The sequence below is a fragment of the Coturnix japonica genome, chromosome 1, assembly GCF_001577835.2.
Source record: "Coturnix japonica isolate 7356 chromosome 1, Coturnix japonica 2.1, whole genome shotgun sequence".
NCBI lineage: Eukaryota > Metazoa > Chordata > Aves > Galliformes > Phasianidae > Coturnix > Coturnix japonica.
Genome location: NC_029516.1, coordinates 66,167,799 through 66,193,350, shown reverse-complemented (window position 1 = coordinate 66,193,350; position 25,552 = coordinate 66,167,799). Strand labels below are relative to the sequence as shown.

General features: G+C 40.0%; 1 protein-coding gene across 1 annotated transcript; it reads right to left on the bottom strand.

Annotated features, from left to right (window-relative positions):
* Nucleotides 1-625: 625 nt before the first annotated feature.
* CREBL2 (cAMP responsive element binding protein like 2) lies at nt 626-12,091 on the bottom strand. Its single transcript, XM_015870965.2, has 4 exons — nt 11,855-12,091; nt 5,080-5,277; nt 4,223-4,370; nt 626-3,539 (listed from the first exon to the last, which is right to left on the bottom strand). Coding segments are annotated over exons 1-4 (363 nt in total). The 5' UTR covers nt 11,870-12,091; the 3' UTR covers nt 626-3,537.
* Nucleotides 12,092-25,552: the final 13,461 nt, after the last annotated feature.

The window sequence follows — 25,552 nt, the reverse complement described above, 5'->3', positions numbered from 1 at the left end:
TCCTGTCTCATGGAAAGAAGCATTCTACAATCTTACTTTTACAATCTACCCGTGGTCTTTTCTTTGCAACAGAATAGCTATTAGCTGCAGCACAGTTAATAACATCATTTGCTCTCTAAAACTTCCTGAAGGGAGGTTGGAGTGAGCCGGGGGTCGGCCTCTTCTCTCATGTCATTAAATGGCTTCAAGCAGCGGAAAGGGAGATTCAGGCTGGACATTAGGAAATATTACTTCTCAGAAAGGGTGGTCAGGCACTGGAATGGGCTGCCCAGGGAGGTGGTGGGAGTCACCGACCCTGGGAGTGTTCAAGGAATGACTGGATGTTGTGCTGAGGGACATGGTTTAGTGGGAGCTATTCATGATGGGTGAGTGGTTGGACCGGATGATCTTGTAGGTCTTTTTCAACCTTGGTGATTCTATGATTCTATGATCATCACTGCCCACCACAACAGAGTGAACAAACACAAGAGTTGCTCAAAGTAGCAGCTCACAGTTTTGACTTAAGCCTTTTTCCATTACAAGCAGACACAGAAAAGCAGAGCTAACGTTGCTCAAGCTCTGGAAGCAAGACTTCCACATCCCAAGTGCTTTTTCTGGAAGAGAAAAAGAAACTGAAGGCCAGTTGTTGTTGGGTTTGTTTTTTTTAATGAAATGTTGCTGAAAACTGTTAGCTGAACAATGACAGTTTACTAGTTATGACTGAGATGAAGTAAAAGAGAATGTACAAACAACGATATGAATAATACAGCAATTAAGCAACATAAATTTGCAGAAATTGCTTATGATAATGGTTACAACTGACTGTGCCAATTCTACTGATTTATCTATATATACAAATCTATACATTTCATAAACACAGCATCGCTTGTAGTCCAGTGATTTCATTTGGTATGAGATACCATGGAATTTACTGCAAATAAGCAGCCTTTGTTGTCTAATATAAATGCACAAAGACATACAAGAAATCCAGCTATGCACATAATTTACAGTGAAATCATTGCTCAGCGCCATTAACAGCAGGAAGTCACGAGCTGGTGTTTTGCCTTCATTACCTACAACAGGGATATATGAGCTGATCCTCTATCACTCACACTACAAGTCTTAAGTATAATGAGGAATAAGGATCTTATTTTGGCTTTTCCTGCTTGTAGACAAATCCAAAACACTTGCCTCTTACATTGGTGGTAATTATAGAGATGATTATTTCTTGGAAAGTAGAAAATTAAACTACGGATAAACCTTCTCCGTCTCCTCACAGGATGCCAGGAAAAAACAGATTCATTATTGATGCAGATTAATCTTCAACTTCAAATGCAAAAGTTAAAAGAAGTCAGCCACAGACACTTTCCCAAAGCTAGCTATGGTTCCAGCTGCCCCCTCAGTCACTAACTGTGCCCCAGAGCTCGCCCAGGCTCCCCAATACAGCCCCATAATGCCAACTGTTGTCCAAGCCCAGAAACAGGAGCCACTAGGATGGGAAACAGAGAAACACCGTTGCTCATTATATCCAAAAATTCCAGTTCCCCATTTCCATCATAAAAGAAAACTCCCAGAGAACTTCCTTGCACAGTACCACAGAAAGTGAAACCACGAAAGAATAGAGGGAAGAGAGCAAGTGTGGTATTTTTGATGACATCAGCACTGCATGTATCACAGTGGAACTGTTCCAGTCACAAATATCAACTTGTCCTGTAAATTTTCAGCATCTTTGATTCAGAAAGATACTTAGGTACATAAACAACTTTTGAAGTATGTGTTTAAATACAATACATGGCTTACATATGAAACTAGCGGTGCTGTGTAAGTCTAATCGTAACCAAATCCAATATACTATGCTTTTGGCATGCTCATGTTACAGAATCCAAGTGTGAGGTTCACAGATTATAGTTCTGGACATCTGGCCTACTTCGTTAGAGTTTATTTAATTTTTCTTTTATTTTAGAGAACACAGAAAAAGGGCAGGCAAGAACACAACAGATCTAAACTTATGGGTTGGCTTTGCTGCTGTCTTTCAGAACAAGCTGCAGCTCAGAGCTTAAAATAAGAGGCTAAATAAAATAATCCAACAACAAAACCAACTCATTTCCATCTCTGTTTCAGCATTACTTTACTTTTCATAGTAGTTTTCCGTGTCTACGCAACATTCCTGGAAACTGCTAAGTAAGTACATGTGTGGTGGGTCCAGAGAATAAACTGCAAACCATGCTTTAAGGATTAATACAAGCACTCAGAACGAAAGCCTGAAAAGAACTGTGTGTTATACACTGAAATATGGCACTTTGTTATTTTCAGTGCTTTTGACTAATCCTAAATGAAGATAATTCCAAACAGATGCCATTCAATAAAAAGAATGAAGCATTCAGTCTAGCAAAGTCATTTGTTACAACATTTATTTTATGAAATAAAGAAGAAAACAAAAATGTTTCCATGCATCTCATAAAATACAGAAAAAGACACTGTCACAAACAAAACAGTACAAGCAAAGCAGAAGTCCTGCTGAAAATCCTGGGAGCTCCACTCTTTGCATTTCATCACACACACACACACACACACACACACACAAAGCATATGCAGAAGAAAGTGCAGTCTAAATAAAGTAACGGGTCATCTGTCAGTGTCTTAAATGACTAAATCAGTCCTCAAAACTTTTGACATCACCTCTGTTTTGATAAGACTAAACTGACGCAACTTGTTTTCCTAGTTACCAGTTCTTGGTATTATCTTTGGCTGGGAACTCACAGCAGAACTCGTATCACATTACAGCCTAGGAAGATACCTGGGCTCAAATTCTAGGTAGATACAAGAAAAGAGCAATTGGTGGCAGTTGTTCTGCTGCTGTAAGTAGGGTGTAGGTAAATGCTTTCATCATCTTACTGAGGGTAAGAGGGAAGAAATACATCCTGTGAAAAATACATGGGCAGAAGCAGGGAATATATGTACTACTTCTCTAAGGATTCCACTAACATAAAAGACATGTAGTGTTATAAATGATGCAGAAAACAACACCTTTATTCAGGTTGCAAGTTACTTTGCTATAAAACTTTTTACTGAAAACCTGATGAGACTCCTTTTCCTTGTCTTGCAGCATTCTGTTTAGCTTTAGCAAAGCTGTTACAAGATCTTTCTCCTGCTTGTATTGTACAGAACATCCAAGACTCCCGTAATGGTTACCAACCACATGACTACTGACCATAAAGCCAGTCTAATTCTAGTCTCACACCTCTAACACAAAAGCAGTCCCCATCTCTTACTAAGAACGTCCAAAAGCTACATAGCTGTATTTTTGGGGGGTGAGGTGTAGAGAAAGGAAGAACAAAGCTCCACTTAACACAAACACCTATTACCCCAGAAGCCCCACTCCATGCAGGTTTAGAAATACCACAAGCAAAGAGTTTCACATGGGGAGGAGCGAAGAGAAGACAGCAGACTGGCATCCTTCAACCTGGACCCAGGGATGCATCCACTTCGCCAATAACAGCATTCTTCTGCCAGCTACCAAGTTATCTCTGCAGAAGTGCGGAAGGTTCTGCATTTGACTCCTGTGAATAATGCACCATAGGGAAAGACCATTACAGTGACAAATGCATTGTTTCTTAAAAGCTAGGAACATGTAAATCGTAATTTAATCTGTAGCATGAAATATTAAGAGACTAGAAAATAGGAGATACAGAACTGCCTGTGCTACCTTAATTCAGTCCTTTGCATGCATGTATCAGCAAAATGAAAGATCACGCAACAAAGTCATCTTTCAATCCCCAGAAGAATCTTATTTCATTCCACTGACAAGTACAAATGAGGCAGGAAAAAAAACCCTCCACTGAAAATCTTAAGTTCAGCATTTCTCATTTTTGAGTGGTTGCAGCTAGAATAGCGTTTTCTTGATCAAGTTTTAAAAACGAAATTATGCTAGGCAGTCCATTTCCCTCACATTAGGGAAACAAAAAAATGCAGTAGAAGATCATGGTCTCAGGCCTTCACAGGCCTTACTGAAACATAAGGATTGAGTCTATTTTTAAAATAACTACCCAGCTTCCTAACTAGTATGATCTCTGTTGTCCATGTAAACATTACACAGAATCTTTGCACCACCCACTAAACCCTTTGCTTCAATCAACTATTTGTGCTCAAGAGTACATCCTTATGTTTCTTCCTACACCACAGCCATCCTCCTACACAATAAAAGACGTAATGAAATAGGAATTAATTATAGTCGGATACTTACAAGGATTGCTGTTGTTTGGTTCTGTCTTCCCAGCCTTCGTAAGTTTGGCTGAGTTCTGCTGTGCTTTGCCCTGCTCCTCTCCAGTTAGTAAGGCTTTTATTTCAGAAGGGATTTTCCCTTGGTCCATTGCCATGCACCACTGCTTGTACTGAAATACGCAAACATGTTAAGCATTAGCAAACTGCCAGGATCACATTAGCAGACAAAACAAAGCTGTAATCTTTACCTTCCAACATATTCATTTAAGGTTCGAATTTACTGGACTGAAGTCTCTTACAGAACTGCAGAGTACTAACGAGCTAAGCATGTGTCCCTGGTTGCATACCTGTCTTCAGTAAATCCTGTTTCAGTCAATAAACTGCTACTCAATGGCAGAGCTGGACACAATACTGTAATTATTAAACAACATGGAACACTTTGTGCATTTTCTTGCTGTTAACATGCCAGAATACCGTTCCAGTTCATGGCCTATTAAAAAGAAATATTTCACATGACTCTGGGGCTGACTGACTATTAAGAGGTCCTTCCTGATTGTGCAAGGCAGAGTTACAGGACATTTGCCTTTTTCCTAACTCCCACATCTAAAATTCTTCATTAACAAAGCCATAAAATGGTCATATGTAATGGTGCTTTCTTAACTTGCTTCCAGTTCATAACAAGCAGATAACTTACAGCATGATGTTCATATCCATCACGCAAAGTAGGCAAGCAGCTGAGTGCATCTGTTAAGGATGTTTAAATATTCTATGGCTAGCCAAATCCCACTCTCACTTTAGTTAATGCAGTTTCAGGAACAGAAGTCCACAATGGCAGGCCCCAAATAATATCGAGGGTCAGGTTAAGTGATGGTTTCATACCATTTCAAGCTCCTCTCTGAGAGCACAGATGGCTCGCTCTCGGCTTGAAACCAGCTCTTCCAGGTACTGGTACCTCAGCTTCTTCCTGGCTCTGCACTCTCTTGCACTCTGACGACTTCTTTCAAGTTTTGCCTTCAAGTCTATTTTGGCTGGTTTACGACCTCGCTTTCCTGGTTTCTTTACTTTGCCTCCAACCACCTGAAAATGAAAGGTACACTAAAGATGATGTTCTGCAAAGGGAATGCTGAAACCACGTAATTGTGCCTGTAGTCTGTCTCGAGCAGAAACAGTTGCACATATTTGGGCTAATTCTAGAGCATGAGAGGAAAGAAGATGCTCATTTCAGGGGCTGATGTATAAATCTTTGAATGACAGCATCAAAAACAAAATGAAGGGGTTAGACTTGATATTGAATCAGTTCTTAAATAGTCCTACCGTAAATGTTACCAGCCCAATTTGGAGGAGCAATACCACAGAAACACAGAATGGCTGAGGTGAGAAGGAACCTCTTGGGTTCCTCTGGTTCAACGCCAAAGAGCAGGGTGCTCAGGGTCACATCCAGACAGTTTCTGAGTATGGATCCTCCACCACAACTCTGGACAACCCATGTCAGTGTTCTGTCACTCGCACATTGCTTCTTCTGGCCCTCTCTTCAGCAGCTCTGTATCTCTATTCTACTGGAGAGCCCCAAACCAGACACAGTACAACAGATTTCTAGGAGGATATCTGGGACATCTAGAAGGAAGAGAGATGATTTCTAGCAAAATTGCTTTAGTATTATCAGCAACCCCTGCCCTAGCACATGCCAGCTCAAGAATACTTCATTATGGAGTTTTACACTTTAAATTTGAATAAAAGCAAAACAAAACAAAAAAAAAAAGATTTATATCAGTACAAACCAAAGCTTTGTATTGCTGCAATAAAATGACAAGATTTTCATCCTATTCTGAAGATAAAACTCTCTGAATGATCTGCACCTCATCTGAAATTCCTCTGTCGTGATTTATTTCACAGGATCTTTCTGAGTATTTTTACTAAGTGGGAGATTCAGTTCCACTGAGTCCTACCTCTGCCCTCTGCTGCCTCCATTTGAGCTGTACCAAATCACTCTGGTCACGTTTACATCTGAAATAGTTTGACACAACCTGGAAAACTGTCTTCTCATGCAACCTATCCCAACAGTAATTACTGCCACTGTGTAATTTAGATCTCTTTTGCAGAAAAGTAACCAGGTAACTTCTTGTCCTACCCAATGATGGTTTTGGAATCATTCTGTCCTTCCCTTTGTGGTTCCATTTAACAGGTCTGAAAGCACCTCTTCCTACAAATACAAAAGAAGGAAAGAATTTCCTCAAAGTTTACTCTGTGCTTCCCCACCCAAATATATTGCTCTTATTATGAGAACGTGGCATACGAAAGCCTTTTAAATATGGTATGATACCTAGCACACTGGCCATAAGGCAGTACTGCCCTGTAAGCATTACTTCAGTCACAAGTTCCATTTCCCCTCTCAAGTGAGGGGAAGTAAGAATTTCTTTCTATTTGCATTCTGACCACACTGTTTGACTGGAGAGGGTGTGGAGAAACACACCTAACACACACCTACATATAAGAATTTCAATGCCAGCCCAGTGATTCGCCACACTGTGTATAAACTACTTCTTCCTAAAAGACATTGTTCAATATATCAGAGTCCATAAAGAGAGGAAAAAAAAAAAAGACACTTTCTACTGTCTAACACTGCAAAATAAGTCAGCTTCAACATTCAAAGAAGTCACTTGTTCTATAAACTTAGCAGGCTGCAATAAAAACAATAACATAGTGAACTGGTGTGCTAGAATGAAAAAACAGATTATACAATTGAGCCTATTCTTTCTTTGGAAAGCAAGTCAACAATCACATGCCAACATAATGTACCCTTTTGTACACTGCCTCTCCTAATTTATTCAGGAGTAGCTGCCCCTCGGAATCAAATAGAGAAAGTACTTAATGGACATCCAGTGATAATGAAACAAACATAACACATTCAGAAAAGCAAACAAAAATCCAGTCTTTTACATTAGAACTACAGAATACAGATTGAACGATTCATTTACTCCAGGATGCTCTCTCTAAAATCTTCTACGCTCAGATACTGTTCTTCAGTTCCTGCATGTGGGAAACCATTAAACTTGAAGCTCTACAACAGGATGATCTAGTCCAAGACACAAAACAACATCTGCTACATCTGTAACAATCAGTTACTTTATATAAACCTTTGTGCAACTTGCAGCACAAAGGAATACACCCTAAATAGCCTCCCTCAGCTTTGTTCCCTTGGCTCGAATTTGGGGATTTCCAAATCTTTGATCTCCCCAGCACTCATCTGATTACACAGCAAGCCACCAAAGTTGTACAAAGCTAACCAGCCATGGCCAAGGGAAGCAGCAGCACCAGATAAAGAAAGGTGGTTGTCGTTTTTTGGACATGACAAGCACAGCTCTGTCCTCAGGTAAGAAAGGATTGCACCCTGCAGGTCACTGTTTGCTGGAGCTCTTACCACCAGGACTGGGGAAATAATGAAGTGCTTCCTCCCCTTCTAACTCCTGCAGCAGTTAGACCCTAATCATCTGCCTTCACACAATCCCATATAATCAGAATCATCCACAACAGCTGATTTAATAAGTGATTCAACCAAATACTTCATCCTTACTTGTTTTTCTTTACCAATATTTAGAAGCTTCTGATGTAAGTTTAAGGAACCCAGATGGGGAAAAAACAAACAATAACAACAACAAGGTTGATAAATGCTTTGTTGGCATCCCACGTTATCACATCTTGAGTCACGTTTACCTAGTCAGTCACTATGCTGATGTGACAGAAAAAAGACAAAACAGAAATTCTAGCTGATCCCGAGCATGGCAGAGAACCAACAAAAAAATAAGGAAACATGGAAACAGCCATTGGATTTGGGGCTTTTTCTTCTTATTATTATTTTTGCAAAAAAAAAAAAAAAAAAAAAGGTTTCAGCAGATGTCAAGGAGATACTTGTTAAGGTTACTACTATTGAACCGAGCCCAATGAACCGAGCTACTTGGGATAACACTGGCCCATCACATACGCAGGAACTGGACAATCTGGAAAGTTAAAACAATGCTACTTGTTTTTCTTCAGCCCAGTGCCCTCCAGCAGTTCTTGGCTCATTCACAGATAAATAAATAGCTCCTAAGCGCTACACCAGCCAATGCTCCAGATCCGACTCAAGAAATCACCTTCAGCAGACTCCTGTTTGTATTAGTAGTATAGGCCTGCAGAATCTAAATGGTGATCGTATCCAGAACTTACAGAAAACTACACTAATGATTGGGAAGGAACAAAATCAAGCCTAAACTCTGCATTCACTACAGCAGTAGTGTAGTGGGAGGAGAAGGAGGAAAAATAATCTAGTGATGCTTGCAAACATTTTTTTTTCAAAACAAATAATCAAATTAAGTCAGTTACAATAAAGATGAAGTTACTCAGTCTGCTAAGTAACAGCACAGCCATGAGGTTGCAGTATATAGCCCATCCAGGAAGTACTCTTGTTGATCTCCCATTGCACAACATGTTATGTACTTTGCACAATTAGTTAACTAACTTTCACTGGCAGACTCGGGAACCTGAATTACACTAAGCAAGCATCTGATAACGATCCAAAAATGTAAGATATAAAGGGAGCAAGCAATTTATACACCTTGAGCAAGTATGCAATAGAAATTAATACAAAAGGTCTATCCATGCAAAGTGATTAATTTATTAAGAATATAATCTCTAGCAGAGAGGGTCGTATTTTAGGTTCTTTTTTGCTGTTTGTAATTTCTTTATATATATATGTATATATATATATAAAAATATGTATTAATGTTAAAAATATCCTTTTAAACTCAAACATGAAAGTTTTCTAGATCTGATGCTTGTATTTCTGACTCTCCCTTGAACTTCTACTACTTCATACAATCAAATAATTGTGGGGGTTGGAAGAGACCTCTGGAAATCATCAGGTCCAAACCCCCTGCCAATACAGGTTCCCTAAACTAGGTCACACAGTGAAGTACCAAGACAGGCCTTGAATATCTCCAGAGAAGGAGACCCCACAACCTCTCCGGGCAGCTTGTTACAGTGCTCTATCACTCTCACAGTAAATAAATTCTTCCTTTGCATGGAACTTCCTGCATTCATTTCTGCCCATTGTCCCTTGTTCTATTTGCTGCACGTAGCTGAGATGACCTATTTACTAGGAGAGTGGTGAGGTCCTGGAACAGGCTGCCCAGGGAGGTTGTGGATGCCCCGTCCCTAGAGGTGTTCAAGGCCAGGTTGGATTGGGCCCTGGGCAACCTGATCTAGTAAAGGTGTATGCTTGGTGTCCCTGCCAGGCAGGGGGCTTGGAGCTTCATGATCCTTGAGGTCCCTTCCAACCCCGGCCATTCTGTGACGAGTCCACCCCCATCAATTTGACTCTCACATTTTAAATATTCACAGTGATGACTTCTCCTCTCAGCCTAATCCAGTCTGAAAAGTCCAAGGTCTCTCAGCTTTTCCAGGTACAGGAGTTGCTCCAAGCCCCTAATCATCTTTGTGGCCCTTATCATTTTGAGGAATATATTAAGGCTGAACTCTAATGACCTCTTAAACCACATAAGGCTAAATTATAGGGTCTCGTCTATTGGAAAGTAACCCTGCAGAGAAGGACCTTGGAGTACTGTTGGACAGCAGGCTGACCACACAAACACTATGTCCTTGTGCCAAACAGTGTCTTGGTGCTCGAGAAAGCCAATAGTATCCCAGGGCACATTTAAGAGAAGCAGGTCAGGGGAGGCAATCCTCCCCTCCAGGTGAGGCCACATCTGGAGTATTGTGTCCAGTTCTGGGCTCCTTGGTTCAAGAAAGACAGGCAAACTAAAGGCCTGGAACATCTCCCTTATGAGGAAAGACTGAGAGACCTGGGACTGTACAGCCCAGAGAAGACTGAAAGGGGATCTTGTTAATGTGTACTAATATCTTAAGGGAAAGTATCAAGAGAATGGGGACAGGCTGTCTCCTTTTGTGCCTGGCAACAGGACAAGAAGCACTGGGCTCAAGCTGAAACAGAACGTTTCATCTGCACGTGACAAAAAACTTCTTCGCCATGAGGATGGCAAAGCCAGTGCTCATATCTCCTACTACAGAGATATTCAAAACCCAACTGGATGTGATCCCAGGCAGTGTACTCTGGGTGATCCTGCTTGAAGCAGGGGAGTTGGACTAGTTGATCCCAAGTGGTCCTTTCCAACTTCAATCATTCTTTGTTTCTGTGATAGACCACTAAGGATTAGAGAAAACATACAGCTTGCAATTGCAAATTCTTTATACAGACAAACAAAAACTCTGAACATGGGTGGATGTAGCTATAGAACTGTTACCTCACTGCTGATGGAATTTATTTACCTCAGCTTATACAGGAAAATTCCTTTCATAGTCACCCCATTCACTTCCATGATAAGACTCTCAGATTACACAGTCCAGCCCTTCCAATAATGAGGAAAATGTGACTAGGTGGAACTTTTAAAAGGCTTCAAGGACATGCTCGCTTGAGCTGGCAGATCACACTGGCTATAAAGTGAAGTATAAACAGTTCAGTGCTTGCTTCGTTCTCACACTGCAACATGAAATGGAAAGCACTCTCCCAACAGAAAAGGGGATCTCTTCAATGGAGCCATCAAGCTCTTAGGCCTCATGAGTTTGTTCTGAAAGCAATTGCAGCTCTACAAAATAACTGTGAATTTATTTTCAGAGCAGCACACACTTACTGAAAAACATCAACAACTCTCAGTAGAAGCAACGGGGATCTGAAATCACCCAAGAGCATTATCTAAGGGAAAACCTGCTGAAGAAAGCACAGTTTGCACTCTTCCTCACTGACAGCCACATCCAGTAGTTCTGGGCAGTACTGCTTTTCAAAGTCATCATCCTAGGAAACATCTCAGTGGTAAGCATTACATAAAAACATCATATTATGAAGTTGTATTTGAGACTGAAGAGAACAAAAGGAAATATTCCAATTTGCATATTCTTTTCTTCACTTTACTCGAGTTTTTCTATGGAAAAAAGAGCAAACACCTGTGTTACTGATCGGGTGCCAGTGTAAAGTTTATTTAGTCAATGTGTCCAATGACTTTTTCCAAGAGAAGCAGATTACCGAGACCTCATGGAACACAATGATGGTATATTAAAAAAAAATTTAAAATGAAATTAATGAAAAATCGTAAGATTGCTTGTTATAAATAAACTAATTCTAGAAGTGAAGTCGCTGTATATGCCTCCTGAATTAAACTTTCTGTATCTACTAAACCAGTGCCTGACCATACATACCATTTCATTTGGTTAACCCACACAATTGTGAGGATATTGCTGACATAAGCGATTCTTGGTAAATACGTAAACATGGATAAACCACACGGAGCCAAGAGTCGGGCTCTGTGACCTTGGCAGGCCCCTTCCAACTCGGGATATTCAGCGATTCCACGCCAATTCTCCCATCCCACGGCCTACCTGACTGCTTGATTCCTGGGGACTCGAGCCTTTAGGCACAACACCGACATGCCCACAATATTTCAGCCAGCTGAAATATCCACACTCACCGCTGCTTGTGCAGCTCCACGCTGAGTCGGAGCTCAGCCGGCCCCACGAGCCCTGCCACCCGCCCACGAAAGGACGCGGCCTCCCAAGAAGCCCATCTCCGTTCTCTCCCCGGCCCAAACACGCAGCGCCGGGCCCTTACCTTGCTGTCATCCATGTGCCCCGCAGACCCAAGCAGAGAGCACAGAAGCCGCCTGCCCGCACCTCGCTGCCTCCCGCAGCCCCCACAGCTCACCGCCCCGCAGCCGCCATCGCTGAGCGCTGTTTGTTTACAGCTGGAGCGGCGGAGCAGCGGGGCGAGCTGGGAAGGGTAGTCCTGTACCGCGCCGCCGCAATCGGCTGCCGCTCAGGTCGGGCCATGATGAACTACAAGTGTCCAGCAGGCTCCGCAGTGACGCACGTGGCTCCCAGGGAGAACTACATCTCCCTGCTCGGCTGCGCTGCTGCCTGAACGGGCCTTCCCCTTCTGCTCGGCCCGCCCAGCATCGCGGGCCCGCAGCGCTTTGCTGCAGCATAGGATAGATAAAAGAAAGTTTCCCTTGCACAAGCTAGGGTACAGTGAGTACACTGAGAACAGTGTAGAACAGTAGGGCAGGAAAATGGTGAAGCACTTGATAGTGGGACGCAGTTTATAACTAGGGCTTGGATCTGTTTCTACTATTCTATTACACCAGGACAGCAATAAGTATAGACTGTGTTACAGTGAAACAAAGCCAGTCAACTTTCCAGTGACATGGAAAGCAAAATGCGGTAGGATGGAGCAATGGGTTGGTACAATTACCTGGATAATGGGAAGCATAGGAGTAAAGATTGGAACAGTGACTATTTTTCCTCAGAAGGAGGTAGACAGACTGTGCTAATCAGATATTGGTCGTCTGCTGTGTTTTGCTTTCTTTTGCCTTTTAAGTTCTGAAGATAGAACTGAGTCTTCCTAGTCACTTAGAAACTGCATAGAGCATTGAGACCACCATCTGTGCACCATCACATCAGAAGAAGTAGTACCTGCAGTCCTTTGGGAACGCCAGGTTTCACCTCCTTTCACGTCAAAGCATACCAGAAAACATTGAATGCTTTTGATGCAAAGCCAAGCCATGGCTTCCTTAGGTCGCTTGAAATTAGGCCCCTGTTTGCTCAAAAGAAGCATGTACCCCAGGAAACAATCCTGTAAACATGGTCTGTGTTTCAAGTTTGCAGTGAAGCCTGAAGCTACGTATGTTTCATGTTGCTGCATGTTTCTTTTTATTCATGAGCTTTTCATGCAATGCTATTCACAAGAGTTTCCCATGACTTAATCTCTTTTACATGCAATTGTTAGGACTAAGGCTTTGTCATGGGATTTTCCCCTTGAATCACAAACCTTCCTCTTGGAGGGATATACTTTCTGCATGGCAAAGACAAAGGACTTTTATAAGTTTTTTCATAAGCTTATATGCTTTTCAGTTGTCAAAGCAGTTTGCGTACTTCTTCCTATTAGCCTGCCAAAAATGATATATCAGTTCTTGTAATTCTGCCCCTGATTTTTTTTTTTCCCCTAAATAAAGCTACCAGAGATTATTAGATTGATTAATGCATTAAATGCATCAATGGTGGAAAAAATGTTTGTGGAAGATATAGCTTGCTATGAGCTTGGCTAGGTTGCCTCCTATGACTCCCTCCCGCATCTTTGCCTTCAAATTCTTGAAGAAGGTGATGAGGTGCTTTCACCTTTGGCACTATCCTGGGGCTATAAATGGCTTTAAAAGCCATTTGGGGGTTTCCCTGGTGAAGGGAAATATTGAGTGGCAAAGAGCCAACATAGCTCACTAAGGCAACCCCCTATTGCAACATGAGTGGAGGAAGGAGATTAGACATAGCCCCAATTGCTGATTCAGAAAGGCCAGAATCCTTTTAACCAGCAAATTAAAATTACAGCTGCATCTTTTCTCTCTCCATTCTGCTTTTTATCACATAAGAAACAGAGCTCTCAACTTCTGACAAAGCAATGCAAAAGTTCCCTGACCGAACATGTAAGAGCTTCCATGTTTCAGCTGTGAACAGAACAACTGCTTTACCTTTGTGGTTTGCTGTAACTGTGGATTAATACGAACATGCAAATTGAACAGCAATCTGTCAGAACATTAGAACAATTGTGAAGGGATTTGAATACGATGTGTATGCACATACATTGCACTTTAGCTGATGGTGTTTGAAACTGAATTTAACAGATTCATGCCTCTTTGCACAGCAAATAGTGAATGCTTGGAATTTATTGCCACAGGACACTCGCTGTACAGCAGAGAGTACAGCAGGCTCAAAAATAGGATAAGACAGATTTATAGACATTAGTTTCACAGAGGGGCATTAAAACCATGTACCTTCCACCATCTCTAATCTAACAGTTTTGGGTAGTGGGGATATGTGAAAAGAGTGAAGCACAGAAAAAGCCCAAGTTCACATACTCTTCCCTAAACAGTGCCCTTTTCTGCCACTCAAAGAAACAGTGCTGAATTAAATGGATCTATGGTCTGAGTTAGTACAAAATGAGTTCTTTTGTGCTGTTTGACAGGTCACCACACTGACCAGCAAAGACTCATAAGTGTACTAAGGTTTCTGAGTGAAGCTTCCTCAGTTAAAGGCAGATGATCTATATATTAAACCAACTGGCTCTCCCTAACCACAGATTGCTGTTTTCCCTAGTGAGTGATCACTCCCAAGCAATTTTCTGAAGCATTCTGACAGTTCTATTGCTCAACAAGTGACACACTACCTTGTATTAATCCCAGTGTCACAAATTGTCTTACGCAGGAACTACACGGCAGTCCCTTGCTCAAGTGAATCACATTTATTAAAAGAAGGGCTGTGCATCCTCTTGGAATAGCAAATCCAGACAGACTTTAAGGTATATAAATAAACTTTGTTCAGTGATATTGCTGTAGTTTAAAAATCATTGCTTATGTCAGAGTGACTAAAAAGAGATACAACAAAGTAGGTGATTTTGCACCACATGCTTGCATTTGCAGTGAAGTTGGCACACCTCAAGGGAGGTGTTCATTCCCTCTAGAACTGTGGCTATTTTAATTTGGGCAAATGGAAATCTGTTCTTCTGACAACCTACATGACATAGGAATAAATATTGCAAACACTTGGTATCACGATTCGGTATTATCTGAAATTGCTTCACTGTCCATTTATGGAGACCTAGCAGATAGGAAGACAAGGGTGCAGTAATATATCTTACTGCTGCTTACATAAATGTAAAAGCATACCTGTTAAATTCATGAGCAGCACACACTAACAAGAACATACTGTGTTCTGGTGAAGTGATTACTTTGCTGGTATTATTATTACTATTTTTTTTTCCATTTAATAAACAATCTCTTTGAAAATAGATTTAAAAACCATATTCTGTATCTTAACAAAGCACAGCCTGGTGTACTCAGTATACACCATACATTTGAATGTTGATAAGGAGTTTGCTCTCACCTTTGCTAAATATTCTACTTTGTGACTATATTAGCAACTTCTGTGGTTTAAAATGCTTGAAGTCTTGTGTACAAGGGTTCTTCCCATATAGCTATTGCAAAAAAATCAAGATAATGTGCAATAATCAGCTCTTGCCCTGAGTGTACGCACATAGAAAAGTCATTGTTTTATCTAGCCAAACTCTCCTGCTTAAGCAAAATCTTGAAACAGTACTTCTGAAGCTTTTATATTGCTGAAGGGATTAACTAACAATAATTAGTTTCTCTGCATTAAATGTTCATGGGGCATCTGGAAATGAGATACTTTGTATTTTTTAACTAGATGGCGGAATCAAGGGAAAAAAATTCAGGCGCTCCAAATACTTCACACATACAATAGCTGCAGATAGGATTGGATGTAAGGCCTGACACTGTTCAGAAGGTAATTGCACAACATGGATTTTATGCAGAATCTAAATTAAATTAAATAAATTTAAAAACAAAAAACAAAAAACAAAACAAAAAAACAAAACAAAAAAGAAAAAACAGAAAAAGAAACATCCCTACAAAAACAAAAATGCACCAACAACACAAAAACAGGACCAAAGAGCAAGACAAACCAATTGCTGATTAAAAAGATGATGAAGAGTGGGTCAAAGATCAGTGCGGTGCGTAAGTGAATAAAATGTAATCTTGCCTCGGAAACAACAAACAAACAGCAGCACAATGTGCCACGTTCAGGAATGTGACAGCCATGCTGTAACTGGCACTTGAACAACAGAGAATTATTGCTGCTGATATGGTAATTGCAGAGGTACAGAAAAAAGTGGGTGGATCATGTGAAATTCATGAAATACTTGAGGTGAAGTACAGCAGGATTAGTCTTTTAACTGTGTACATTGATCCCTATGTGTAACTGGTTTAATAAAAAGCATATTGTTCATTCTCAAGAGGCTTACAAATCCACTTCATCTCTGTGTCATTTTTTGTTTGTAAGATATTTTGCAACATGCTTTTCCCCTTTGGCCTACGCAAGTATGCCTACATATGCATACCTATTAGAGCCAGAAAAAAAAATATCTGCCGCCTGTAGCTGGCCATTCTTATAACAGAATTCCTGGTTGTTTTCCACAGCACTTTAAACCATCTTAAACAGTCTTGTTCTGACCCAAATTCTGTGACATGAGCTAGTTTCCCACTCAAAACATTTACCAGTCTAAGCCTGATACTGTTGTGCAGTTCAAGGACACAAAAAACATTTCTGCATAGTTTGAGCTCAAAATGAAGGACTGGCACAACAAGCTGGATCTGTGTTGTAAGTAGGTCAGAGGACTGCCATCACGCCCTTGACCACTCTAAGAAACGTACGTTTCCTGTGAAAGGTCAGGTTTATCTATGATAGAGCTTTACCCTAATCTACCCCTAAGACAGCGTTGTATCAGCTAACTTCTGTTTGTGACAATGTTTAAGCACATTGAAATTCCTAGCATTGTAACTGCTGATGAGTCTTGCATTTCTGTTTAATGGGACTTGTATTTAGTGAGATTGTTTATATAATCAAAAGTTGCTTACAGGATCCAAGGCTGCACCGTGAATAATTTTATTAACTGAATGTAAATCAAGAACACACACCTGGATAACACAAACTGTTTGCAGGGCTATTTCAAGGCAATAGACAAAATAAAAGCAGAAAGTTATAGAGCTAACAGGCTGCCTGCCTTGCTCATCTGTACAGGGGAAAGAAAAACATGCTTTTTTCAGAAAGATACAGAAGACTATAAAGGTACAGAACACAGTATAAGAAGGACATAAATCTATTAGAATGCATCCAAAGAAGGGATGTGAAGATGATGAAGGGTATAGAAGTCAAGACATGTGAGGATTGGCTGAGTTGCTTGGTTTCTTCAGCCTAGAGAAGAAGCCGAGGGTAGGCCTCATGGTGGCCTACAGCTCCTGACAAGGGGAGTGGAAGGCTGGACACTGATCTTCTCTCTTTGGTGACAGCAACAGGACTTGAGGGAATGGCATGGAGCTGCACTGGGGGTGTCAGGTTAGGGATTAAGAAGAGATTCACCACCAGAGGGTAGCTGGACCCTGGAACGGGCTCCCCAGGGCAGAGGTCACAGCCCCAAGCTGCCAGAGTTCAGAGTATTCGGATAATGCTCTCAGACACAGAGTTTGAATTTTGGGTAGTTCTATGTGGAGCCAGGAGTTGGACTCGATGGTCCTTGTGGGTCATGATTCTATAACAAAGCACAGAGGCCCCTAAACAACCATTAGTTTCGTTTCTCACTGGCTCTCTTTTTTTCCCCCTTTTTTTTCTGGCATATTCCACAGCTCCTACTCCACTGATAGATCCTGAAACAACCACCAAGTTTTCCCTTTTCTTGACTACATTGTTTCTCTTGCCCTTTCCCTTTGACAGGAACCGACTGCATTTCTCATTCAAGCCCTTGCGTGAGTTGGTTGGGCTGGATGACGTCTGATGACTAACACGTCCATGATGGCACCTGGCACCCAGTGCTTTTTACAGTTGCACAAAACCATGCTTAGTGAGCATGATTCAGATGGAAGGGGCAGGATAATTCAACGTAACACTTTTTAAACTTGGCTGGATCTGCCATAGCTTGATTCTCTGGAGTAGTTTGATTTTAGAGCAAATTAATTTTAGGCATGTATTTACGAAGAATAGGCTGATTAAATTTTGCATTATACTTCATTATATAGTGAGGCTGCATAAGGATATATCCTTTGTGAAACGTTGCCTGCCAAGTGGTCCAAATCTGAAACAAGAACAAATATTCTTGAACTCCTTGCTTCACGCGACCAGATGTTCTGTCACCTTACTTGGGAAACATCACTGATACCGGTGCCATGGATGTAGACTATCCTATTTTTCTCTCTTGACTACTCACAGCAAATCAAAATGATTTCTCAGTGAATTTGGAACAATCTAGGCAACAACTAAAAGTAAGGGACTCAGAAACACTGCTAAGCTCCTTCATTAGGTATATGCTTGTATCACACAGCTGGTATCTGGATGTGGACATGTCCCTGGAGATATAGCACAAAACACCTATTTTAGAGCATCTAGAGTCTTTTGTTACTCTGAGGCTGCCAATCTTAATTACTCTGGAAGAAATAGCATTTAAATTCACAAGTTGCTATTTGTTCTTAAAATATTATAAGAAACAAATTACTACAATATCTACTAATTTCCCCCTTGTCATTCTTAAATAAATAAATGTAAGTATAATTGTATCATATAAACATAATTGTAAGCTCCAGACTTTCTCAGACTTGAAGGCTTAACTGGTTTGTGACAACTGCTTAAGGATTTGGGGGAGTAATGGTTAAGTGTAGGATCAAAATGAGAAAGTATTGCCTATTTTGTGGAAGATATTGTCTATATTGTGGAAGCACAATATCTGGGAGGATTTCACCTACATCTGATAAGACTATGTTTTAAATTTAAAAGAACACACTGTAGATATATATTTTTTTCTCTTTGAATACTGTTAAATTTCAGTCAAGACTGATCCAGGGGAAGAGGAATGAGCACTGTGAAACAATAATATATAATGAAATCAAGATACCTGGTTTTTAAACAGGTGGTCTTTTTGTTTGTTTGTTTTTAAACTCTAAGAACTTCCCTTGAGAATTTGGAACTGAGGGAAGGGAATCAGTGTGTGACTTCACTGAACTACATAAAATAGCTTTTGCCCTTTATGCTTCCACTGGCTTGCATAACAAATCGTTCACGGTCAAACTGTGCTGTGTGATTCTGCATGCAGCAGCAGATTTCTGTGATATTGTGCCCCTTTCCTGCATGTTCTCTGACAGTCTTGCTGTTAGATCCAGGTGCAGCATATGCTCAGGTATTAATTCCTGAACATCTCCCCCTCTATAGCATGGTGAAACTCTATGAGGGATCAACAGTAGTTCCAGTCTACTGGGGGATATCTCTGGAAAAGAGCTAAAGGATGGAGTGAGGTAATTCAAGGGCAGTGAACCTACAGCAAGAACTTTCATCCTCACCAGGATCCATTGAGATTTACAGCTGCCTATTTCCAAATGGGACATCCGTCATTATTTTCCCATGAATTTCCAGTATTTTAAGGTCTAAACTAAGCCACAGGAGAAAGTTTAACATGGGTGTAGTGCTGGTGCTCATGTTAGTCTTTGTCTGGTTAGTTTCCAAGGTGTCTCTGGAGGCTGACTTTAAAGAGTTTAAATCAATTCTCTGCTAAAAATCACAGAAACTTGGGGGTAACAAACTAATTATAGATGCCATGATTAGACCCCTCAGTGGTTACTTCATAGGACCAAGTGATGTCATGTTGCAGAATAACTCTGCCATCAGTTTGGAAGGTATTTTCCCAAAAAGAAATGAAAGTGGGGGAGTTGCATATGTTCATTATAGATTTTTTTGTTGTTGTTCTTTTTACCATCTCCAGTCCTTCGCGCAAATGAGTTATTTATTAACCAACTGCTACAATATCAGGTATAAATATTAACCAAGGAAGCAATGAATCTACAGAGTTCAACAGCTGTTTGCTAAATGTTCACTTTTCTTGCATATATATAGTCTTTAGTTGACTAGTTACTTGTCCTACTGAAAGAAGAATCAGTTCCAGAGCACTGTAAACTTGCTTCACTGAAATCATTCCCTTCCCTCCACCTCCATCTTTCTGAACCTCCTTTAAATGTCTAGCTATATCAAGGAGAAAAGTCCCTGTTGTTGAATTTGTATTGAAACTGCTATGGAAAATTCTCCCCTGCTACTGTCAGAAATATTATTCAGAGTCCCTCAGATAGCTACAGCATTCTTAAATGGAATACAACTCACACTTTTCCCCCTTTAATGTGTTCGACAGGTGGCGACACAACTGGTGGCAAATTCCTAAGTATTTATATCCTTTAACTCTCAAATGATATGAACAAGTAATAGGAAATGTAACGCACTGAGTATATGAGTAATGTTCCCATTAATCAGTTGTCCAAAATAAACTGGATTTTCTATCTGTTTGTACCATACTGTAGCTGCTTGCAGATAGACATACTGAAAGAACAAGCTTAATTCTTACAGTCTCTGCTTGTAGTGGAGATTTAGGGACAGAACCTCTTACAAATTCACTCCTCTTCCATATAAGTTTAGATCAGACACAAAAGTGATTCACAGATGTAGAAGAGTGTCAAGCTGGAATTGTCTAATTTCTGCTTTCAGTATTTGACTCCTGGTTGAACGTAATTTTCAGCTGAGTATAGAAACTCCTGAAGAATTATTTCTTTAGCTGCCATAATGTAACAATCAGACCCAGCATTTCACGATTTCAGAAATGAAGAAAAAATAAAACAAATGATTTTTGAATCTTTAGAGCCAAGAAAGAACAACTGTTTCACTAGCGAAACTGGTGACTGACATCCTACATTTCAATTCAAAGAATTAAAGTGCAATTTCAACTTCACAGGGCAACTTGTTCCAGTGTCTTACCACCCTCCCAGTAAAGAATTTATTCCTAGTATCTAGTCTAAATCTACTCTCTTCCAGTTTAAAGCCATTTCTGCTCATTCTGTCTCTACCTGCCCTAATAATAAGTCGCTCTCCAGGTTTCCTGTAGGCCCCCTTCAATATTGGACAGCTGCTATCAGATCACCTGGCAACCTTATCTTCTCCAGGCTGAAGAGCCCCAGCTCTCTCAGTCCATCCTCACAGAGGAGGTGCTCCAGCCCTCTGATCATCTTTGTGGCCCTCCTCTAAACCTGCTCCAACAAATCCATGTCCATCTTGTCTTGGGGGGTTCAGAACTGGACACAGTACTCCAGGGGAAGTCTCATGAGAGCAGAGCAGAGGGACAGAATCACCTCCCTCAACCTGCTGGTCACACTTTGCTTGATGCAACCCAGGATATGAATGGTCTTCTAGTCTACAAGCACACAGTGCTGGCTCATGTTGAATCTCTCAACAGACATCCCCAAATTTTTCTCCTCAGGGCTGTTCTCAAGCCATTCTCCACTCAACCTGTATCTGTGTTTGGGATTGCCTTGACACATGTGCAGGACCTTGCATTTGGCCTTGAACTTCATGAGGTTGGCACGTGCCCACCACTCAATCTTCTCCAGGTTCCTCTGGATGGCATCCCTTCCCTCTAGGGTGTCAACTGTACCACTCAGCTTGGTGTTGTCTGTAAGCCTGCTAAGGGTGCACTCGATCCCACTATCCATGTCACCCACTAAGATGTTAAATAACACCAGTAACAATATCAGTCCCTGAGATCAACCCTGCAATACATATATTTAGTGTAATGATGTACGCTGTCCAACCAAACATCCTCCAGAATTAGAAATTTATACTCATTGAAATTTCTTAGTTTAGATGTTGTACTGAAGGACATGGTTTAGTGAGAAATACTGGTGATAGTTAGACAGTTGGTTTAGATGACCTTAGATGTCTTTCCTAACCTCGGTGATTCTATGATTCTATGTAATTTGTATGTATAAATCTATACACTGTCATTTCATAATACTTACAAGGCTTTCTTAATGTTTGATAGAAAAAAATTCGGCTAGGGATACCGATTCACAAGGAGATTTCTCAGTGTAAAATAGAAGATACAGTGTAAAATACAAGATACAAGAATCACAATTGCCACATCTGCACCATACAGTAACTGAAGCTGGAATGGACAGTTGGAGGCCAGCTGGTCTAACACAGCAGAAGCAAGCTGAAAGTTAAATCCAGTTCCTGAGTTAAAGCAAGCCCATTCAAGTGCTGACCTTCTTCAAGGACAGAGATCACACTGCCTCTCTAGGCACCAGTTCTAGTGTTTGACCACCTTCACTGTGAGGAGCTCTGTTCATTAGACAACAAATGCCCACCTAGCAACTATCAGAAAGGGTAACTTATTCTATCTCCACTGGATTAGCAAACTGATTCTACTCATTTTTCAGTATAACAGTATCATATGTGCAATGTGGAAAGTGACAAGGGCTCACGGTCAGAAGCAGGGGGTTGTAAACTGTGAGTTGGAGCATCTTCTTTTATCATTAGCAACCTGTTAGATGGGCTCAGCCAAGACATCTGCCTGTATCTGCTCAAGCCCATAAAAACAGGAGCTGACACTGGCACAACTCTTTCCTTAGCATTTACTACGAGCTCTTGTTCCTCCGTTGCCTTCTCTTTTCCAGTGGTTCAAGCTTTTGTTCATTCATACACTGTAAAACAAATGAGGGACCAAGCTGAGTTAAAGCAGACTTTTGTTTGGTTTCAGGGAAGGTTTTAGCTTGGATCAAGTCTCCAGTATAACTCAAACCAGAGGTGAGCAACTCCTTGCCCTAACCAAAGGATGGAGTGGCAAGCACTGGGGCAGAGCCTCTTCATTCAGTGACAGATGGGTTACAGTGTCTGTGCAACTGCATCCTGACCTCCTAATGAAACTGTAAGCAAAAATGATTTTTAACATGAGTCATCTGTTATAATAACTATTTTTCTTATGCTGTAGCATAAGACTATGTGACATCATTTAATTGCAACTCATAGTTCATCATAACAGATGAATAAACATGCAATTTCTGCAACTTAGTAACTAGACAGGCCCTTCTAACAGGGACCTCTTTTTCCTTCTATATTCAAGAACTCAAATTGCATCTACCATTTTTCTATACATGACCCACTGACTGGGTCACAGAAGAATCTATCCTTGTATGTATTCATCTAAGGAGTTCTCTTAAGCTAACCCAGTTGCCAATAAATAATGTCTTGCAAAGCCATGTCCTCTACTTGAAATTCCCCTTCTTAAAAAGTCTTCAGCCCTATTTGATTTCACAATATCCCATTTATATATTGAATGATCATTAAGATGCACACTGTTCAGTGCGTGTTTCTGGAAGTTACCATCATTTGATCAGCAGTTTGAAGCAATATTATTTTTTTAATGACTGAAGAGCAAACAAGCCAAATCTATATCTGGGGTAAGTGGATGAAACTTGGACTAAGTCATGGGAAGTCTATGGCAGATCTAAACACAGAAAACAAAGTGATTTGCAGCCCTGTGCTTTACTTCCTTTAATTTTTCTTCCTTTCTTTCTGCAGCTGAACACAAACTAAGGGATTAAACATTTTTAATATGTTAATAATTCTTCCCTCAGCTACAAGAACAAGTGGCAAAGTGCACTGAAGCAGAAATGTTCTTGAGAGATTATCAACAGCCCAGAGAGCCGAACCCATATCTAACACACAGAAGCCAATGAGTTCCTGTGCATCTGAAGAGCAGTCAAGAGGCAGTATAAAAATAAACAAGCAGTCCTTCACCTCACCTCCACCTTAGATTTTTGAAATCAGATTGCTACTAAAATAAGCATATTCTAACCTTTCATCCTAGAAAAAAAACAAAACAAAATTACATTCTCTGAAAATCTCACATGCTTCTTTTCTGTGTGGCCTGATATTTTCACTCATCCTTCTCGACAACTCGGCTTTCTGTTGTTGACAATTGGGATAGTACCAAACTGACAGTTTTCTGACCACAGCATTTGAGAAGACAAGAAACTCATCAGAGTCTTTTTTTTTTCCTTGAATGTTTTTACTGTGAGGTCAAAGTACTGATGTTACGGATGTTATCTACTTAAAGGTTTATATGAACAAAAGCTTATAAATTAATGTCACCGTGGTGCTCATGCCTTTCTTTCCCACTCTAATGACAACCAGTAATTAAGTCAGTGGTTGTTTTTTTTCTCTTTAAGAATTTAAGAGTTTTTCTTTATTTACCTCACATTTTTGCCTACCTTTCCCTTTTTTGATATAAGGTTCTTTTTACCTATCAAGAACATTTTAATGATTCCACACGGGACAAATCTGCATTTTTCAAAGGCAGGTGAATAACAATATCGTTTAGCTTGAATATTACAACATCAAACAAAATGCAACTGGGAAATGGTGATAACATAAACAGCAGGCCATCAAATCCAGCACACTTTGGTTATCAGCTAGTCTCAGGAATTGTTAAAGGTAGGCAGAAGCTACAATATGGATTAGGGAAAATGGTGAAAACTCAAAAACTGTCAGAAAATTTCCTCTCCTTTGTACATCATAAAAATAAAGCTATGCAAAATTGTCATTCAGTACCATGGATTATTAATTCAATTTCTGTGTTCAAACTTTGAAATGAATTTTCTTATTCTGAGCTTATTTCAGTGTGTTATCAATTCAGTAACTTTTCATTTCATGTTTTAATATTGACCCACTTAAAAGCATTTTATGGGTGCTGTTCTTTTTCATTAGATCCTTGGCACTGTTACAAATAGAAAGGGGAAAAAAAAGTCTAAAATGTACTTAAGGTTGATAATTTACTATAATCTTCCATCAGTTAAGTGTTGAAGTAGCTAATAGGAAGGATATGAATAGTCAAAGACCTCATACATTTTATGTTGCCTTCATAATAAACACAAATACATTTTAGTTCTGATTCATCATTGGTCATGAACAAAACACGAACATATGAAGCTACACTTCAGATAATATAAATTGACATAGCTACTTAAATGCTGGTTGAGCAATGATGATTTGTACCATCTGTGCTTACAGCCCATTTACAAGCTAATTTCAATACTAGTACTCCAGCCTACAGACAAGAGGCTATCAGTGAGTAAGAGTTAAAGAAATAAGGTGAGAGGGGTGGTTATTATCTCAATTATCTTAATTTGGGGATTGTGATTATTTATTTATTTATTTATTTATTTATTTATTTGCAATGTATCCATTTATTTTGGTGATGTACTGTTTTTACATATTTTCTCCATAGACGTGCAGAAAAGTGAAAAATGTTACTAGTTAGGTTTCTCAGTTGCTGTAGATTTGTCCAAACTTTCTGTTTCTGGAAAACAGTATTCCATTATTCTGCTTCATGATGACAATGCTAGTACATTCCTTTTCTGTTAATAATATTTAATATGATCTCCAATTTCAAATGTATTTTCTAAATGTAATCTTGTTTTGCACAGAAGTGGCTTAGCATCAAAATAGCCACCCTTTTTGTCTGTATAAGATTATTAAGATCAACCAACATTCCTTAAGCTTTATAAAGCTTGTCAATACAATCAGAAATTATTATTGTTTCCATTATCTCTTTTTCACTGTTTCCTGTTGTCTGTCTTTGAGCTTTTTTGTTGTTTGTTTTTTCCTCAGTCTCAGATTGCAAACTAAGCCAACAAACTTTTCTCTAAGTGCTTGATTTACTAAATGTGTATGCTCAGGTAAATAAAAAAGTTACTCTTCCTCTGAGAGATGTAAAAGAGGAGAGGGAGAAGGATGAATCAGTGGTTGGATTTGGAGTTGAAGAAAACTTTTTTTACTTCTCCAATCTGCAACTGGCTTGTTATATTACCACATGTAAGGCAGTTTA